The sequence below is a fragment of the Selaginella moellendorffii genome, unplaced genomic scaffold (genome assembly GCF_000143415.4).
Source record: "Selaginella moellendorffii unplaced genomic scaffold, v1.0 SELMOscaffold_120, whole genome shotgun sequence".
NCBI lineage: Eukaryota > Viridiplantae > Streptophyta > Lycopodiopsida > Selaginellales > Selaginellaceae > Selaginella > Selaginella moellendorffii.
In genome coordinates, this window is record NW_003314381.1 from 194,431 (window position 1) to 208,708 (window position 14,278).

Here is a 14,278-nt window from a genome sequence, read left to right on the forward strand (position 1 = left end):
CTCACAGACCTAACGGGTGTGGGATATTCCTATAGAAGAATTATGGAGCAGCGGGCGCCATCGCTGCTGGAGCTGAGCACCGAGTGCGCTGTGCGCAATATCCAGCGGTTGCCATCGCTCGGATCCATTCCAGATCACATCGTGCTTCACTTATTCCGCGTAAGTCATTCTCGATCTAGGGATTTCTCGTCCTCCGTCCTTTGATGTCTAGGATTCCTTCCATGGGATTTTCTCATTCTGGATTCACTCCTATTTTCTAGATTGATGAGAACCATTCCTGTTATTTGAATCTTTCCATTGTAGCGATTTTGAGCAATCGATTGTCATTGTTCTTTAGAGAACTCTAGAGTGTGGGAAGCTAACCGAGGGAGTGTTACAATTGTTCCTGGCCACGGGTCACAAACAAATCCAGGACTTTGTGGCGCAACACATCCATCCAGTTTTAGAGCCTATTCTCCCAACAAGTAAAAAATCATAGCTTCTTTTCTTCTGTGTTTCTTATACCGAGCTTTCCAGGATGCTCAGATCGGTGACTAGTATTTTGTATAACCGACGGAACTATTTTTCTTGCTTGTATAAAAAGAGGTTTGTTTATTCATTTTTTCTAAGCTAGAGTGCTGAAGATCTGAATTTCTAGTTTTGTTGATGTGAATCAATCAGAAGAAAAAAATTCATATCAAGAAGGTAATAATTACTTTTCAACTTTTTAATTTTGTATGGATATTTGTAAATTATATTATATTTTATTCTCCAAGTACGATAAAGTTTTATTATCCTCTCAATTAATATGGTTTTTCAAATATCAAAATCACACTACATGCTTATTAAGGGTTGTTATTGACTTTGGCTGGACATCCTCATCCATCCAAATAATTCTAATCCAGATTAATAGTAAACTGGAAAGAAAGAAATAAACTGATTAATTACTCAATTGTATAAAATATTGCTCATGATTGATAATATATCACTATGATGGTACTTGCATTGCTGTCTAATATAAGAATAAATCATTTTTTAAAAATTTGTTATTATGGTAGATTTATGGCACTTTAGTTTAAGAAAATTAAAAAATAATTCATAACTTGTTAGAAAATTATTTCAAGTAGATTTTATTGTGATTAGAATGAGATTATTATTTATATATAAATTTAAAAGCAAAGAAATCAACTGTACTATGATCAATGTATTGATAGCAACCTATAAATGACCAATTATTCCATCCATAATCACCTTTTGTTTTATATTTTGCAAAACCTAGGAAAACTATTAATTTATAAAGCTCATCTTTTACATAAAAATCTACAATTTCTTGTATATAAAAATCTACAATTTCTAATATAGGATTTGGATCTTTTTGATCTTCAAACAATAAGACTTTTCTATAAATAAAAACATTTACATCTCTCCCATAATTATTATAGGATACAGTTAAAACATAATTTATAAATTTTTCCCAATCATAAGTGCTTAAACCAAAATTTAAAAGATGAAAAAACCAAAAATAAAGAAATAAATTATAATGTGATAATACAATTAGGAGCAAGAATCAATGCCCCATACAAGATTAATTTTGAAGTGAAGTGAAGCACACTTGGCTAAACAAGCACTAACTTTGGGAAATGGCTATACACAACTTTCGATTATGTACGGAGCGGAGTGGAACCAGTTTTTCCCATGTGTATAATACAAAAAAAAACCACCACCTTCTCAAGAATCCTAGAGTCTTTCAAGGAAAAAAAGAGAGAGAGAGAAATGGAAAATGGTCACCTTGTCGCCGATGTCGCTGCCACCTTCTTCTCTACATCCTGCGAGGCTTTCTTCGGCTTAGCCTTGCTTCTCGGCTTGGCCTCTTTCGCAGCATCGCTGGTTGGAGTTTCCTTGGCTACTTTGGAAGGCTTTGGTGGCTTCATCTCATCACCAGCTTGTCTCTGCGATTATCACTCGTTATATAAACTTGGCAAGAGGGACACAGAAAAAATGTAAGCAAATCGACCTACCTTTTGTCCGGACTTCCTCCTGCTAGGCGTGGCTTTCTCCGGAAGCTTTTCGGAGTCTCCAGCACCCGCGGCGAGGTCGTCTTGCAGGGACACCACCTCATCAGCGTCGATTTGCACGACCTTCCTACTCACTTCATTCTTTTTACCTCTCGGCTTATCCTGCATGAAAGCAGTGGACAAACAGATGTTACGCTCAAGAGCTTTTAGAGTGTAGATATCTCACCGTTTGCTCCAGAGACTTCTGATGCTTTAATCGCTGCTCAAGCTCGGCATCGTCCAACAGCAAAGATACCACTTCGTCGGCCTCGAACACGTCTTGAGATTGTCCTCCAGTCATCACAAGCTGCTGGACTGTGTTTTTCTGGTTTGCTCGCTTCACAATCTTCTCTTCGACTGTTCCTTTGCAAATTAGCCGGTAAACAGTCACCTGAAATGACAATGATTGTAAGTAAAACCAGAGTATACTAGAGGAAACAACCTCCTTGGTTTGGCCAAGCCGATGAGCTCTGTCCATGGCCTGCAAATCCATAGTCGGGTTCCAGTCGCTCTCGTAGAAAATGACGGTGTCGGCTGCTGTCAAATTTATGCCAAGACCTCCGGCTCTTGTGCTCAGTAGGAATACAAAAATGTCAGACCTGCCACCAAACCCATCGGTATCAGAAATAATTTAGCATGACCAAACCTGTGTTGGAAATCTTTAACCATGTCGCGTCGATCCATAATCGTGGATGATCCGTCCAACCGGAGGTACTTATACTTCCGGTACTTCATGTAGTCCTGCAAAATAGTTCCACATGTAAACCAGGAAACTCGAAAATGATTCCAAACCTCCAAAATGTTTAGCATCTTTGTCATTTGTGCAAAAACAAGGACTCGATGTTCCTCAGCTCGTAGTCGCCTAAATAAGATGTCTAAAGCTTGTAGCTTCCCAGAGTCCTACATCAACAAATCGTAAAGTTACTACGTCTAACTTCTTCAAAAGATTACTTACCATGAGGGTCCGGGCAAAATCAATCGTCTGCAGAGGTGGCGCAGAACCAAAAATTTGGAAAGAGCTTGTCAGCAAGCAGTTTTGACCATGCACCTCTTTATCTATCTCTTGAATGAGAGGGTGCGGATCGAGTGGCATGGAAGGGCCATTAAACTCGGACGTGCGGCCAAAACCGACCAGAAGCCGCTTTATATATGGGTTGTGGAGCTCTTCCGCTCTTTGATATGCAAATGAACGATCCGAACACAACTCTTCAATCTGTAAGCAAATAAGTTACTTCAAGGACATGATAGCAGAGCCTTTGCATACCTGAGGAGCAAGCACTGGTGGAATAAACGCTTTCACAGAGCGAAGAAGCTGTGTGTTGCCAGTTAATCGTTCCTCCAAGGGAACAGCTAAAGCTTCGAAAGGCTCCAGAGTAAGACCGACAGCTCTTTTCCGCCGTAAAAGGCCAGACTCACTGGGAGTGCGTACCAGAAGTAGCCTCTTGATGGCTGTTACTCTTGGATCTGAATCGTCGTCATCATCTGGCAGAGCCGTCCGCGATTGCAGTACCCCATACTGACATCGTTCCAAGATAGTTGCGTTGCTCAAAAATGATACTTCAGAAGATGACGTGTTCATCAGCCTTGTAAAGCCAAATGAACCACTTGAAGACTGCCCAAAAGATACAGCTGATTTGTGAACATTTTCCGCAGAAAAAACGTTCATCAAATTAAACAACCATTTTTCTTGGAAGCCTTGGGCAGAACTACGCAAACTCGTGATACCATCTCGATAAATAAGCTTGGGTATCTGTAAGAAAACCAGCAATTCTTTGAATGAAGATAATTCGTAACGTACCTTAAAAGCTATTGGATTGTGATTTCCAAAACAATACAAATCCTCTAAATCCCCAAAGGCTGCCGGCAAGAGATGGTTAACACTTGCTGCAAAGTGAAAGTACGTGCGTCCTTCATTTCGTTCAAAAAGCTCGGGATGGTTGCAGACCTGGACACTAACGTAAGGCGGGCGAAATTCAGCTATACGTGCTCTTACCTTGCGTAGTTGAATTACTATATTCATAAGATTTACGACCTTCTTCTCGTTTAGATGGCCTCCGTCAAAAAGATCAGCTATAGAGATTTTGTTCTTCACAGCTTGATATATAGCTTGCTGACGAGAGCTAAGTAGGCAAGGCACAACAACTTCCTTCTTTTTTGTCAGCTCGGAGACAACATCCTTTTTCACACGCCTTAACATAAACGGTTTTAGAATCGCATGCTGGAATCAGAAGTATCTTAGCATAATATGGCAACGAAAAGAAGAGACTCACCAATCTATTTAGCTGATGTTCATTTAAAGTACCTCCATGCTCTGCATGGTTCTCTATCCTGAGTCAGTGGCCCGTTAGTATAGACTATAACGATATTTTGCAAGAATCTTACCCTTTGGAAAACCATTCATTAAACTGTTCGTGACTATCAAAAAGCGTTGGCATAATAAAATGAAGTAGCGCCCACAATTCTGCCATGTTATTTTGGATTGGCGTTCCAGTTAATAGTAAACGATTTCTGCAACTAAAACTCAACAGAATTTTCCACCGCAAACTGAGTAGAAAGAACGTCAGGCATGAATTGTAGAAAAAATAAAACGACAAATTGAAAACCTGCTAGCACTTTTGATCGCTTGCGCTTCGTCAAGAACTAAATACTGCCACTTCACACGCTTAAAATACTTCTCATCCGACACCAGCAGTTGATAACTCGTTATTAGAATGTGAAAGCTCGAATCCCTGCCAAAAGACCAGGAGTTACGCCTTGGACAGGAATTTTGGTAAACAGACCTTCGGTATAGCCTCTTCGGGTTGATGTTCTTCCTCAACACTGTCCGCTCTTGCAACCCACCCCAGTAAGGAAGGATCTTCAACTCCGGGCAGAAACGTTTGATTTCATCGGCCCAATTGTTGAGAACAGTTGACGGTGCAACAACTAGGAACGGACCCCATATGTTCTTTTCTTCCGCTAGATGCGCTAAGAAAGCCATTGCTTGGATCGTCTTTCCCAATCCCATCTCATCCGCCAAAATTCCATTTAAACCCTGTAAGAAATGCAGGTAACAAGCTTTCGTCGCTACAATAAAACCGACAGCACCTGCTCGTAGCAGTTGACAAGCCACTGCAGGCCTTTTAGCTGGTATTCTTTCAAGTTTCCGTGAAAGAGTGACGGTTGATCGACGGATGATGTTGTAGGCATAGTAGATCTGGAAAAATAGAGCGTCAACCTATGACAAGTAGAATGCGCAATGAACTTACGGATGCAATAAATCGATGTTTTCGCCATGTCCTCGGGCTTCCTCCCCAGGTCCAACTTCCCGTAGCTTTGAGCATTCGTTGTCGAACATATTTGTCTTCTCTTTCTGTTCAAAAGCAGCTTTCTCGGCAGCTCTTAAAGCCTCTTCTCTCAGAGCCGCTTCCTCTGCTGCATCGACTGGACCTTTTGATCCAGCCGGATCAGTTTCAAGCTCTAGAGACGCCTTCTGCCCCGTCAGCTTGTTCTGCATGAAATGGCTATAGAGTTCTGTTTGAGTGAGCAGAAAGTTAAGACGTTGCTGCTGTCTTCTAGCTTCTCGAAACTCCTCGTCTCGCTTTAGAGCTTCAGCAGCATCCTTCTCTTCTCTTCTTCTGACTTCGGCCTGAAATAAGAGTTCAAAGTTAGCCAAGCCACAACGAAAACAGGAAAGACGCTCACTTGTTCCTTGTCCAGTTTCCTCCAGAAATTAATCATGTCACGCGCAAGCTTTCTGTTCCGAATTGGCGCATTTTTCATTGCCCTCATGATTTTCGTGTTTCGAAGCTTAACCTGAGAACACACGAGAGAAAGTACGTAAGAACTAACGTCAAACCATCAATAAGTTTACCTCTTTTTGACAGGCATCCGTCAAGCGTTTACACTCAGCCATTTGCTTCTTGTGATAAGTTGTGAAGGCCTTGAAATGCTTAGGCAAGTCCCTTTTCACAAGGCTGACCCAGAACTTCGCAACCTTCTCAACATCCTCGTGCGCAATCTCTGTGGCATTCTTCGTCGTCGCTGGCTTCCTTTGTATCCTTCGTTGAATGACCTCATAGCCATCGCCCCTGTCAAGAACTTTTATGTCGTTCACCGGTAATTGCTTTTCTGTCCCCTGCTTCGTGACTGGCATCTCATACCCATTGATCAACCTTGTGGCCTTCTCCGCATCCAGTACACGTAGAGGAAATTTCGTCCTTGATGTGCCAGTCTTGTGCTTTACCACCACCAAAGGAACCGGTTCCTTCCCCAGTCGTCGATCAGAGGCGATGATGGCCGCGACGCTTTTGGACGTCACAGGTCCGCTAAGAACGGATTCCTCAACCTGGATAGACGCCATGCTCGGCAGCTCAATGCTTTGAGCCAGCTGCTCGTAAAATGGCGGAACCAAAAACTTCAACCCCTCTCCCAAGTCGAGAAGTCGTTCATCCTGTAAAACCGACGAATCGGCTTGTGAAGATCCCGCGACTGCCACCACCCCGGCCGTGTCCAGACACCTTCCCACAGCATTTGATGTTAGTCGAGCTGCGATGGCTTCCTTCAAACAAGTCCGCCTATACTTTTGCAGATGCTCTCCAAGCAGACCCCTGTAATGCTCCTCGGATATCTGGACGCAATTGTCATCGTTGCTATCGGCATCGTCGCGGCATAAAGCCGCACTGCCAGCCTCGGCTTCCACTTGGACTCTTTTTCTTTTCAGCGTCATCTCTGCTTGGGAGCTCAGTGGAATTTCAGCTCTTTCCTCTTCCAACCGAAGCCTGGAGCTTCCTTCTGTAGAGCACACCACGACTTTGTTAGTCGAAACAAAACCACCGAACCAATAACAGTACCATCTTCTTGCTCCTCCAAGCTCGCAAAGTCATCCAGCTCCTCGGGAATGTGAAAGTTTAGCAATGGCTACGAGCAGAAATTTCTCTTAGCAAAGGCCAGCCACAGTCGATCGACAGAATCCAACTGAAAAACTCACCTCCAAATTAAATAAGTCATCGACGGAATAGCTACACCCTTTCAATTCCCACTCCTCCGTCCTGTACATTGCGCGAATCATCCATGAACCGCAAGAATCGCAGGAGAAATCACTCACCCGTTCTGCGAGGATGCCGGCATCGTCATCGCCGTGCGCGAATCCTCGCTCCCCGCATTCGTTCTCGGCAGCGCCTAGGCGGAGGACGAAGAAACCCTAGTAGGGCCGCAAGGCAGCGCCATAGCCAGAGCCCTAGGGGAGGACCTTGTTGTTGATGCCATGGAAGGGGTTGGCGCGCCCTAATGGACGGAATAGGGCCAGGGTGGGCGACATTTTGGGCAGGTGGCCATTTGGGGGGTCCTAAGTCGACGTAGTGGTAGTAGTAAAGCATGGTGGCCATCGCTCGTCTTCTTCACCCCTTCTTCCCAAACAGTCCCCTCCAAATTTAAAGTGCTTCGTGTGAACGCGGCTTTTATACTCGCTTCGGTTCGATTCCATTCCCTCCCACCAAACAAACTTCATTTCGTCATCAATCGGAAAAAAGAAAGGAAAAAACAAAAAAGTTGTCTTTGGTTTTTATTCCTTGTTTCACAAAAAATATTTTCTTTTCTATCTTTATCAATCAATTTTTGAAAAAAAAAATGGTGAATTACTATTTTCCTTTGAAAATGTATTTTAATTATCGAAATTTTATTTCATTGTGTGAGTGCATGGACCTCACATTTGGTTTTTATTCCTTGTTTTACAACAAATCTCTTCTCTCATGAGCATTTGTGCTCGCGATTTACAAAATACACACTTCCAATCCAACACACTTGCGTGCCTTCTTTGTTCTTGTGAACTTCCTTCATCTTGGAACTCGGCAATTGCTGCGAATGATCCCCTTCGGGGCGAGCAAAGGGCTCAATTTCCCCATCTTGATCATAGATCCCGCGAAGTTGCTGAAGAACTTCGATTGATCCGCGCTGTATGCCTTGACGAAATTCCTGGCCACTCCGACTGTGTTGAAAAGCACTTGATCTGAGTGGAGCAGTCCCTTTCCCAGGACGAGATTGAGGTAGTACTGATTATCAAATTTGTTGATCGTGGTTGCGTCCAGGGGCTGGAGCGAGCTGAGACTCCCAGTTTGCGGGCATTTGGATTGGAGCGCGGAGAGAAAACTAGGGCGAATGCTGGGATCGGGGCTGCCGCTGCCGCTGTCATTGAAGATCCTCGACACAAAAGCGAGGCATCGCGCCTGGCCGATCGAATGCCCCCCTGCAATCGTGACAAATTCTCGCGAATTGGATGCGAACTTTGGAAAATTTCATCTTACCAGAGAGTGTAAACATATCTTCCGCTGTGAGCCCAACATCTGTGAAGGATTTGATCAATCCATTCACGTCAGAGAAGAAACTGGGCAGTCGATTCGTAGCTCCAGAGAAGCTCGCAGTGATGCTATCTCGTCGCCCCAGTGGCACTTCCCACGACGGCCCGCCACTCTGCGCTCAAATTCCGTGCAGAAACAGGGGAATCCATAAGAACTCCACCGAAAATCACTAGAATTTCCTACCAGGACGACAGAATCCCGAGCTGCGAGCGCGAGGATGTCCGCGCATGACACGACCCCCTTGCAGCTGCTCTCGAGAGACGATTTAATCGCGTCGATTGCTTCGAATCCTCTGATGGAATTGTTGTTGGGGCCGGCGGTCTTCTCCCCCTTGAAAGTGGGAGTATCGTCCAGCAACACCGACGCATCACACCCCTAGAAAATTTCAAATTCAAACAGGGGGACGAATCTTAGCGGTCGGTTGTGCCGATCCAATGGACGAGAAGGCGACTTACTTGGACGAAGCAGTCGTGGAAATGGAGACGAAGAAGCGACGCTGGCAATCGCGAGTCGGACTGCGCAGCGTTTGCGACCCCGGCCTTGACGATCTTCTCGACTTGCGGGCATGTCGAATCGTAGTAGCCAGTCGCGAGCGCCGCCTCCGCCGAGAAGGCCAGAGACGAAGTAGCGATCAAAAGCAGCAGGAGAGAATACGTAGAGATCATTGTCAATCACGAAGAACAGAGGGAAGAAACTCTTTTAAGAAACTTCCAGTGTTCTTTAGTGTGCGTCCTCTTTTGGATCGCTAGATTGCCAATGGAGCTCCGAGAGCTCCCAAGTTCTTAATATTACTCTAAAGAACTCTAGAAAGCTATAGCTATGCAGTGATCCCGAGGTGGCCTTTTGCTGACTATCCTGGGTCACTAGCAACGTAGAAGACTAGAATTCAACGATGGAGTCTCGACTTCCATGATTTTTCGTTATATATACACTATACTAGCTGTATGGAAAGCGATCAAACTACACAGTTAGTTCTAGAGTCGCCAAAACGAGGTAAATTCACGGAGAAAAGTTCCAGCGCCAACGACAACACAAACGAGGTGCTCTAGAGCTTCTCATTCCTCTTTATTCGCTCTATAGCGTCGTCTATTGCCTCTGTGGTTGGCACTCCATCACAGTTGGATTGGAAATGGATCGATTGACAGGGGAAAGAAGAATCCTTCTCGTTCACTCAAGTGTATTTTCCTTCTTTAATTGGATCTATCTTTCAAGCAGTCTGTGGGGGCAAAGTTGGCGACTTTGGTTTGTCCCCTTCTGGTTGTAGAGAGGTCTTAGTCTTTGATTGCAAACGTAGCTTTGCCCTTATAACACCCCATCTTGATCGTCCTTATTCGTTAGTGGGCATCTTTTCCCCAACTCCACGGATAAAATTTCTGCCATAGGCCTTTCCATTCAGTTCTCCAGTTATTTCTTGGTGCCTCGTTAGCCTCAGTTAGTTGTAGTTAAAGAAGAGAGAAAAAACAAGAGGAAACACGAAAAAATTAGTTTAAGAATTCGGAGAAAAGAGAAGCTCTTGTTCATCCATGGTCCACTCTAGCCAAGCCGTCGCTGTTGGACGAGACATGAAATTATTGTACTCTTTTGTATCAGAAAATCCAATATTTGTGCTGGTTTTTAGGGCTTTTCTTGGAGATGGCGAGATGTTGCATTCTTAGTGCGTGGACGGACGAGTGGCCAGCTGACGACCTAGAATCACCGAAGCTTCGATGCCGTGGCTAAAATTTGGCCCCCCGACCAAATTCAAAGATTAAACTAGCGTTTTTTGGTTTGCTTAAGGGATGGTAGTGAATATATTTAGAATATATTTGAATATTTTAAAATATTCTATCATCTAACGGTTCCTATTCGTTTAGATTAATTTTATATTTGTAATTTATAAACATATTTATAATTTATAAATTTTCTTAAACCCTTTCTAGTATATTCTTTTTCATTCTATCATCAAATTAATCTTGTATAATTATAAACTTTATGAAACTACTATTAAGCAAACTAAGCGTACATGCAACATGTAGCAATTTATTTAAAACTTGATCGATACCTAAATTAGGGTTAGGGTTCTCTCTCAAGAGAAGAAACGATGCCGGCGAACAGGCCCCGCGTCTTCGGATTGTTCGTCTACGCGCCCATCAAATCATCGCTCAATTCCGTCATCAACAGGGCCTGTGCTGCTGGATTGGGCACAATGCTCATCGTGGGTAGCTTCGCGGTTCACAGCCCGATCATCTTCAGCGCGGCCAAGAGCACGGCGACCGGCGCCGCGCTCAAGGATGTCGAGGAATCGAAGAATGCGAGCTAGATCGCTGTAGATTGTTCCCAATTTCCTCTTTGTCGATTCGATCAAATAACAAAGAATGCTTCTTCTAAGCCCTCAAACCTCATAAGCCCTAGTTAGGGTTTTTGCCTTCCCTGATGAAAGTGGAGGAGGTGAGGGCGCTGGGGAGCGCGCTCCTCGTCTCCAGGGCCAATGTCAACAATTGCTCCACGCTCCTGTCGATCGTCTCCGCATTTTGCAAGCGCGGCGCTGGATCGTCCTCGTCTGTGGAATGTGTTCTCGAGGCTGTGCGGTGTCTCCAGGCGTTCTTTCTGCCCATTCTCTCGTCCCAGGGCGTTCTAGGGAAGCCGCAGAGCGACGGTGATGGCTCGGAGACTGCCGAGGCGATCTACAGAGCTTGGCTCAAGAACAAGTTTGAGGAGCTCATCGAGCTTCTTATTGCGATCGTGGTTGGGACCGAAGAACATCGACTCGAGGTTTTTCTCTTTTGTATATTTCTTCTTCATTCTTCACAGAACTCCTGTTCTTGGACGTAGAATGCGGCTTTGGATTCTTTGATGGAGTTGCTTCAAGCAAAGGATTGTCGTGTGGACAATGGAATCTACTTCAAACTCTGCTTGGCTTTGACAAGGAAATCGAGTGAGAATGTTTTCGATGCGCTTGCGACTGAGCACTGCAAGGATGCGACTCTCTGGTATGCTTCCCATAGTATTTTGCTAGAAACCACATAGTAACTTTTATACTTCAGCTTCTATACTGTGAAGAATTTTGAGAAGCTTGTGTCTGCTCGCCTTCAAACGTCCCAAAGAGGTTAATCTTTACTCGTATCTCTGTAGCAGCTCTGACACTATAAATTGTCAGGAGTGGATGCTACGTTGTCCAGCGACGATGATAAGAGCGTAAGGTAGCGTTGCGTGAACGTATCTAGTTCCTACTTGAGGAAGCTTTTTGCAGTGTCGATACCTTCACCCGTAACGTGTATGGAGTCATTTCACGTCTCTCGCCCTCCGTTCAAGAAATTCTAAGCACTAGTAAGGACATTGTTTCTTGGATTCCGTGGCTGAGCTTGTTTGTCCAGACAAGAAGATCACTGAAAACGCTTTGGATAAAGAAGTAAGTTCTGGAAGAATTTCCTTGGACTAATCAGCAGTATGTATTTTGACAGTTTACCATCAATCGATTCAAATCTAAAGTCAGAAACCTGTGGTTAAATTTCTTACAGCTTCCGCTACCTCTTGACGTCTATAAGATGGTGCGTGCTACTAGTTTCTCTTCCCTTAAACAAAGTTTCTTTTCGATGCAGGTGCTTGCTAACATGTCCAAGGTCGTTTTCTCTATAATTTCGAATCCAATACGTCTCAGGTTTCTCCATGTTATTCTTTTTTTATTTTTTGCTACATCGACTAACTCGGTTTGTCTCAGTGACTTTCTTACCAAGTCGTATGATCTTGGTGGGGTTTACAGCGTTTTGGCTTTGGACAGCCTGCATATTCTGATGACAAAGTATGGACTGGAGTATCCTGAGTTCTATGAGAGGCTGTACGCTTTGTTGGACCCGTCGATGTTTTTCACAAAGTACCGGTCTCGATTTTTTGAGGTATGTCACGTAAAGTATCCTTATCGTCGACGGAATGTTTATAAATTCTTGCAGTTGCTGGATAGCTGCTTGAGGTCTCCACTCTTGCCAGCTTATCTAGCCGCGGCGTTTGCCAAGAAATTAAGTCGCTTGTCACTACATGCATCGCCAGCAGGATCACTAGTGGTGATAGCTATGGTTCACAATCTTCTTCGACGGCATCCTTCGATAAATTGCCTTGTTCATCAGGTATTAACTCCAGCTTAAAGTTTAGACTAACCATTCGATCGCTTACGTTGTAGAGTTCTCGTTTGCGAGTTGCTAGTAAAGGTGAAGAAGATGTCTCGGACGCAAAGCTTGGAAGAGATCCCTACCTTGCAAACGAAAAGACATCTAATTGCCGCGCTCTGGGTAATGTGCTTCTTTTTTCTCGTGATTGCTTTACATTTCGTTTCTGTGTTTGCAGAGAGTTCGTTGTGGGAAATAGAAACACTTCGAAGGCATTACTGCCCTGCTGTGTCAAGGTAACGAACTGTCCTTTAACGAAAGAACTGCCAAACTCTAGCGTTTTTCCAGATTTGTGAGCACGCTGGAAGCTGATCTTACCGTCAAGAGGAAGACCACGGAAGTTCAAATCAGCGATTTTTGTTCTGGATCCTACTCTACTATCTTCAACGAGGAGGTAAGTTTTGTGTGTTCGCGCGTAGTTTTTTTTCGTGGCTAAGTGAAGGTTTTGCAGACAAAGAGAAGATTAAAGCAAGTTCCTCTAGCTTATTACAAGGTTGTCCCAAACGCATTGTTTTCCAACAATGAAGAGTTTGCGGGCTGGAGCTTCCCAAAGGAAAAGAAGCTCAAAGTAATGTAAGATCTCGTCCGTTAATGCAGCCGGCCCGACGGACGGCTCGGATTGCTTCCTGTCCCGCCCGTGGCCCAGTTTAAACTCTCTTTGGGGTTTTATGTAAAGCTATTGTCGTAGCAGCGATGGTGCTGACGAGGAAGCGCAGCGCCGAGCTCGCGTTCCAGGAGAAACTGTGAGTGAATCTATCGATTTTCTGGAAATCGATCGTTCTTGGATTGTTCCAGCTACAATGCGGACATCTGGGAGTGCATTGCGAGCTTCCTCGACGCGGCCGATCTAGCGCACCTCGCCCTCACGGCGCGGTTCTTCGTGCCGATAGCCATGGATGAGCGACTGTGGAAAGCGCTTTCGCTCAAGCGGCTCAAGATCGGCAGCGAGGCGGCGAAATTTCGGCCGCATTTCAGCTGGAGAGAGCTCTATCGATCGGCATTTGGTATGTACTCCTTGTGTCACAGATTCTTGTCCATGTTAACGCGATCGGTCTCTTGCAGTCACTGGAAGCCATAGCTACAGCATCCATGAACGCGAGAAACATCGAGGTACTCGTTACGTATACAGTCTTTCATTCCATGGTTACGTTTTCCTGTTCTAGATTGGATGCGAATAGGTGCTTTTACGCTCGTTTCCGGCAAGGCGCTCGCTGCTGGCAGGCTCTGGCAACGAATCTCAAAGTCAAAGAAGATAAAACTCGATGAGAGCTCGGCATTGTGCCTTGTGCCAAACGTGCTCCCTGGCATCTGGATCGCAGGTTTGCTTCAGTTCAAGGTTCCCTTCATCTATTCCTACGACGCTTTCATTTTACCTTTTTTTTTTTTTTTTTTGCTAGATCTTCATAGGATGCGCTGCGGCGGTTGTAACTTGCCTGCATGCACTGGTTTGGGAGAATTGCATTTTCATTATCTTCTTAGATGAGCTAAGCCTTGTTTGCAGGGAGAATGCAGACACTGGACTTTCGTAACTGGGAGTTGTTCCTGCACGAAGAGTTCCAGAACAGAACATGGTCCTTTAAAGAAATCGGAGTCAGGAACATCCGTGAAAACTGTGACGTCGCAGCTGGAGCAGTGTTCGATTACAAGCGCTTGATCGACAAAGACACTGCCAATTCAGGTATCCTTTCTTTTCTTTGTTTCTTTGTTAGATGTTTACTGCGGGCCACAGGCATTCTCAATTTCAAATCATGGACCGCGAAGAACGGGAACT

At 44.5% G+C, this 14,278-nt stretch overlaps 4 protein-coding genes and 1 long non-coding RNA gene across 7 annotated transcripts; 3 read left to right on the top strand and 2 right to left on the bottom strand.

Moving 5' to 3' along the window:
* The first annotated feature begins 22 nt into the window (after positions 1–22).
* Positions 23–757, top strand: LOC112342823. Its single transcript, XR_002991092.1, has 4 exons — positions 23–159; positions 338–464; positions 517–585; positions 638–757. It is a non-coding gene; the product is annotated as an uncharacterized LOC112342823 (long non-coding RNA).
* Positions 758–1,533: 776 nt separating this feature from the next.
* Positions 1,534–7,519, bottom strand: LOC9639633 (DNA helicase INO80). Of its 2 annotated transcripts, XM_002991473.2 has the most exons (21): positions 7,120–7,518; positions 7,003–7,063; positions 6,866–6,932; positions 5,887–6,806; positions 5,718–5,828; positions 5,282–5,661; positions 5,121–5,229; positions 4,814–5,067; positions 4,637–4,762; positions 4,416–4,577; positions 4,304–4,361; positions 4,027–4,251; positions 3,832–3,978; positions 3,298–3,783; positions 2,989–3,246; positions 2,826–2,933; positions 2,680–2,774; positions 2,476–2,632; positions 2,221–2,424; positions 1,998–2,156; positions 1,534–1,928 (listed from the first exon to the last, which is right to left on the bottom strand). In XM_002991473.2, exons 1-21 carry the CDS (start codon positions 7,146–7,148, stop codon positions 1,764–1,766), a joined length of 4,281 nt encoding a protein of 1,426 aa, XP_002991519.1. In that variant the 5' UTR covers positions 7,149–7,518; the 3' UTR covers positions 1,534–1,763. The 2 variants fall into 2 exon arrangements, with proteins under 2 accessions (XP_002991519.1, XP_024521051.1); XM_024665283.1 differs by having other exon boundaries at positions 4,637–5,067; positions 7,120–7,519.
* Positions 7,520–7,654: 135 nt separating this feature from the next.
* Positions 7,655–9,541, bottom strand: LOC9639634 (cationic peroxidase 1). The gene is made up of 4 exons (XM_002991474.2): positions 8,824–9,541; positions 8,552–8,743; positions 8,315–8,480; positions 7,655–8,256 (listed from the first exon to the last, which is right to left on the bottom strand). The coding sequence occupies exons 1-4, from the start codon at positions 9,031–9,033 to the stop codon at positions 7,847–7,849; spliced, it is 978 nt and encodes a 325-aa protein (XP_002991520.1). The 5' UTR covers positions 9,034–9,541; the 3' UTR covers positions 7,655–7,846.
* A 792-nt stretch (positions 9,542–10,333) lies between these two features.
* Positions 10,334–13,134, top strand: LOC112342812 (nucleolar complex protein 4 homolog). Of its 2 annotated transcripts, none has more exons than XM_024665237.1 (14): positions 10,334–11,119; positions 11,180–11,337; positions 11,392–11,453; positions 11,505–11,547; positions 11,598–11,674; positions 11,722–11,756; positions 11,809–11,895; positions 11,947–12,005; positions 12,066–12,240; positions 12,295–12,468; positions 12,522–12,630; positions 12,686–12,743; positions 12,796–12,898; positions 12,959–13,134. In XM_024665237.1, the coding sequence occupies exons 1-14, from the start codon at positions 10,781–10,783 to the stop codon at positions 13,082–13,084; spliced, it is 1,605 nt and encodes a 534-aa protein (XP_024521005.1). In that variant the 5' UTR covers positions 10,334–10,780; the 3' UTR covers positions 13,085–13,134. The 2 variants fall into 2 exon arrangements, with proteins under 2 accessions (XP_024521005.1, XP_024521004.1); XM_024665236.1 differs by having other exon boundaries at positions 10,336–11,119; positions 12,796–12,901.
* A 30-nt stretch (positions 13,135–13,164) lies between these two features.
* LOC9639635 (probable F-box protein At3g61730) lies at positions 13,165–14,064 on the top strand. Its single transcript, XM_024665238.1, has 5 exons — positions 13,165–13,250; positions 13,303–13,511; positions 13,570–13,617; positions 13,671–13,826; positions 13,905–14,064. Exons 1-5 carry the CDS (start codon positions 13,201–13,203, stop codon positions 13,988–13,990), a joined length of 549 nt encoding a protein of 182 aa, XP_024521006.1. The 5' UTR covers positions 13,165–13,200; the 3' UTR covers positions 13,991–14,064.
* Positions 14,065–14,278: the final 214 nt, after the last annotated feature.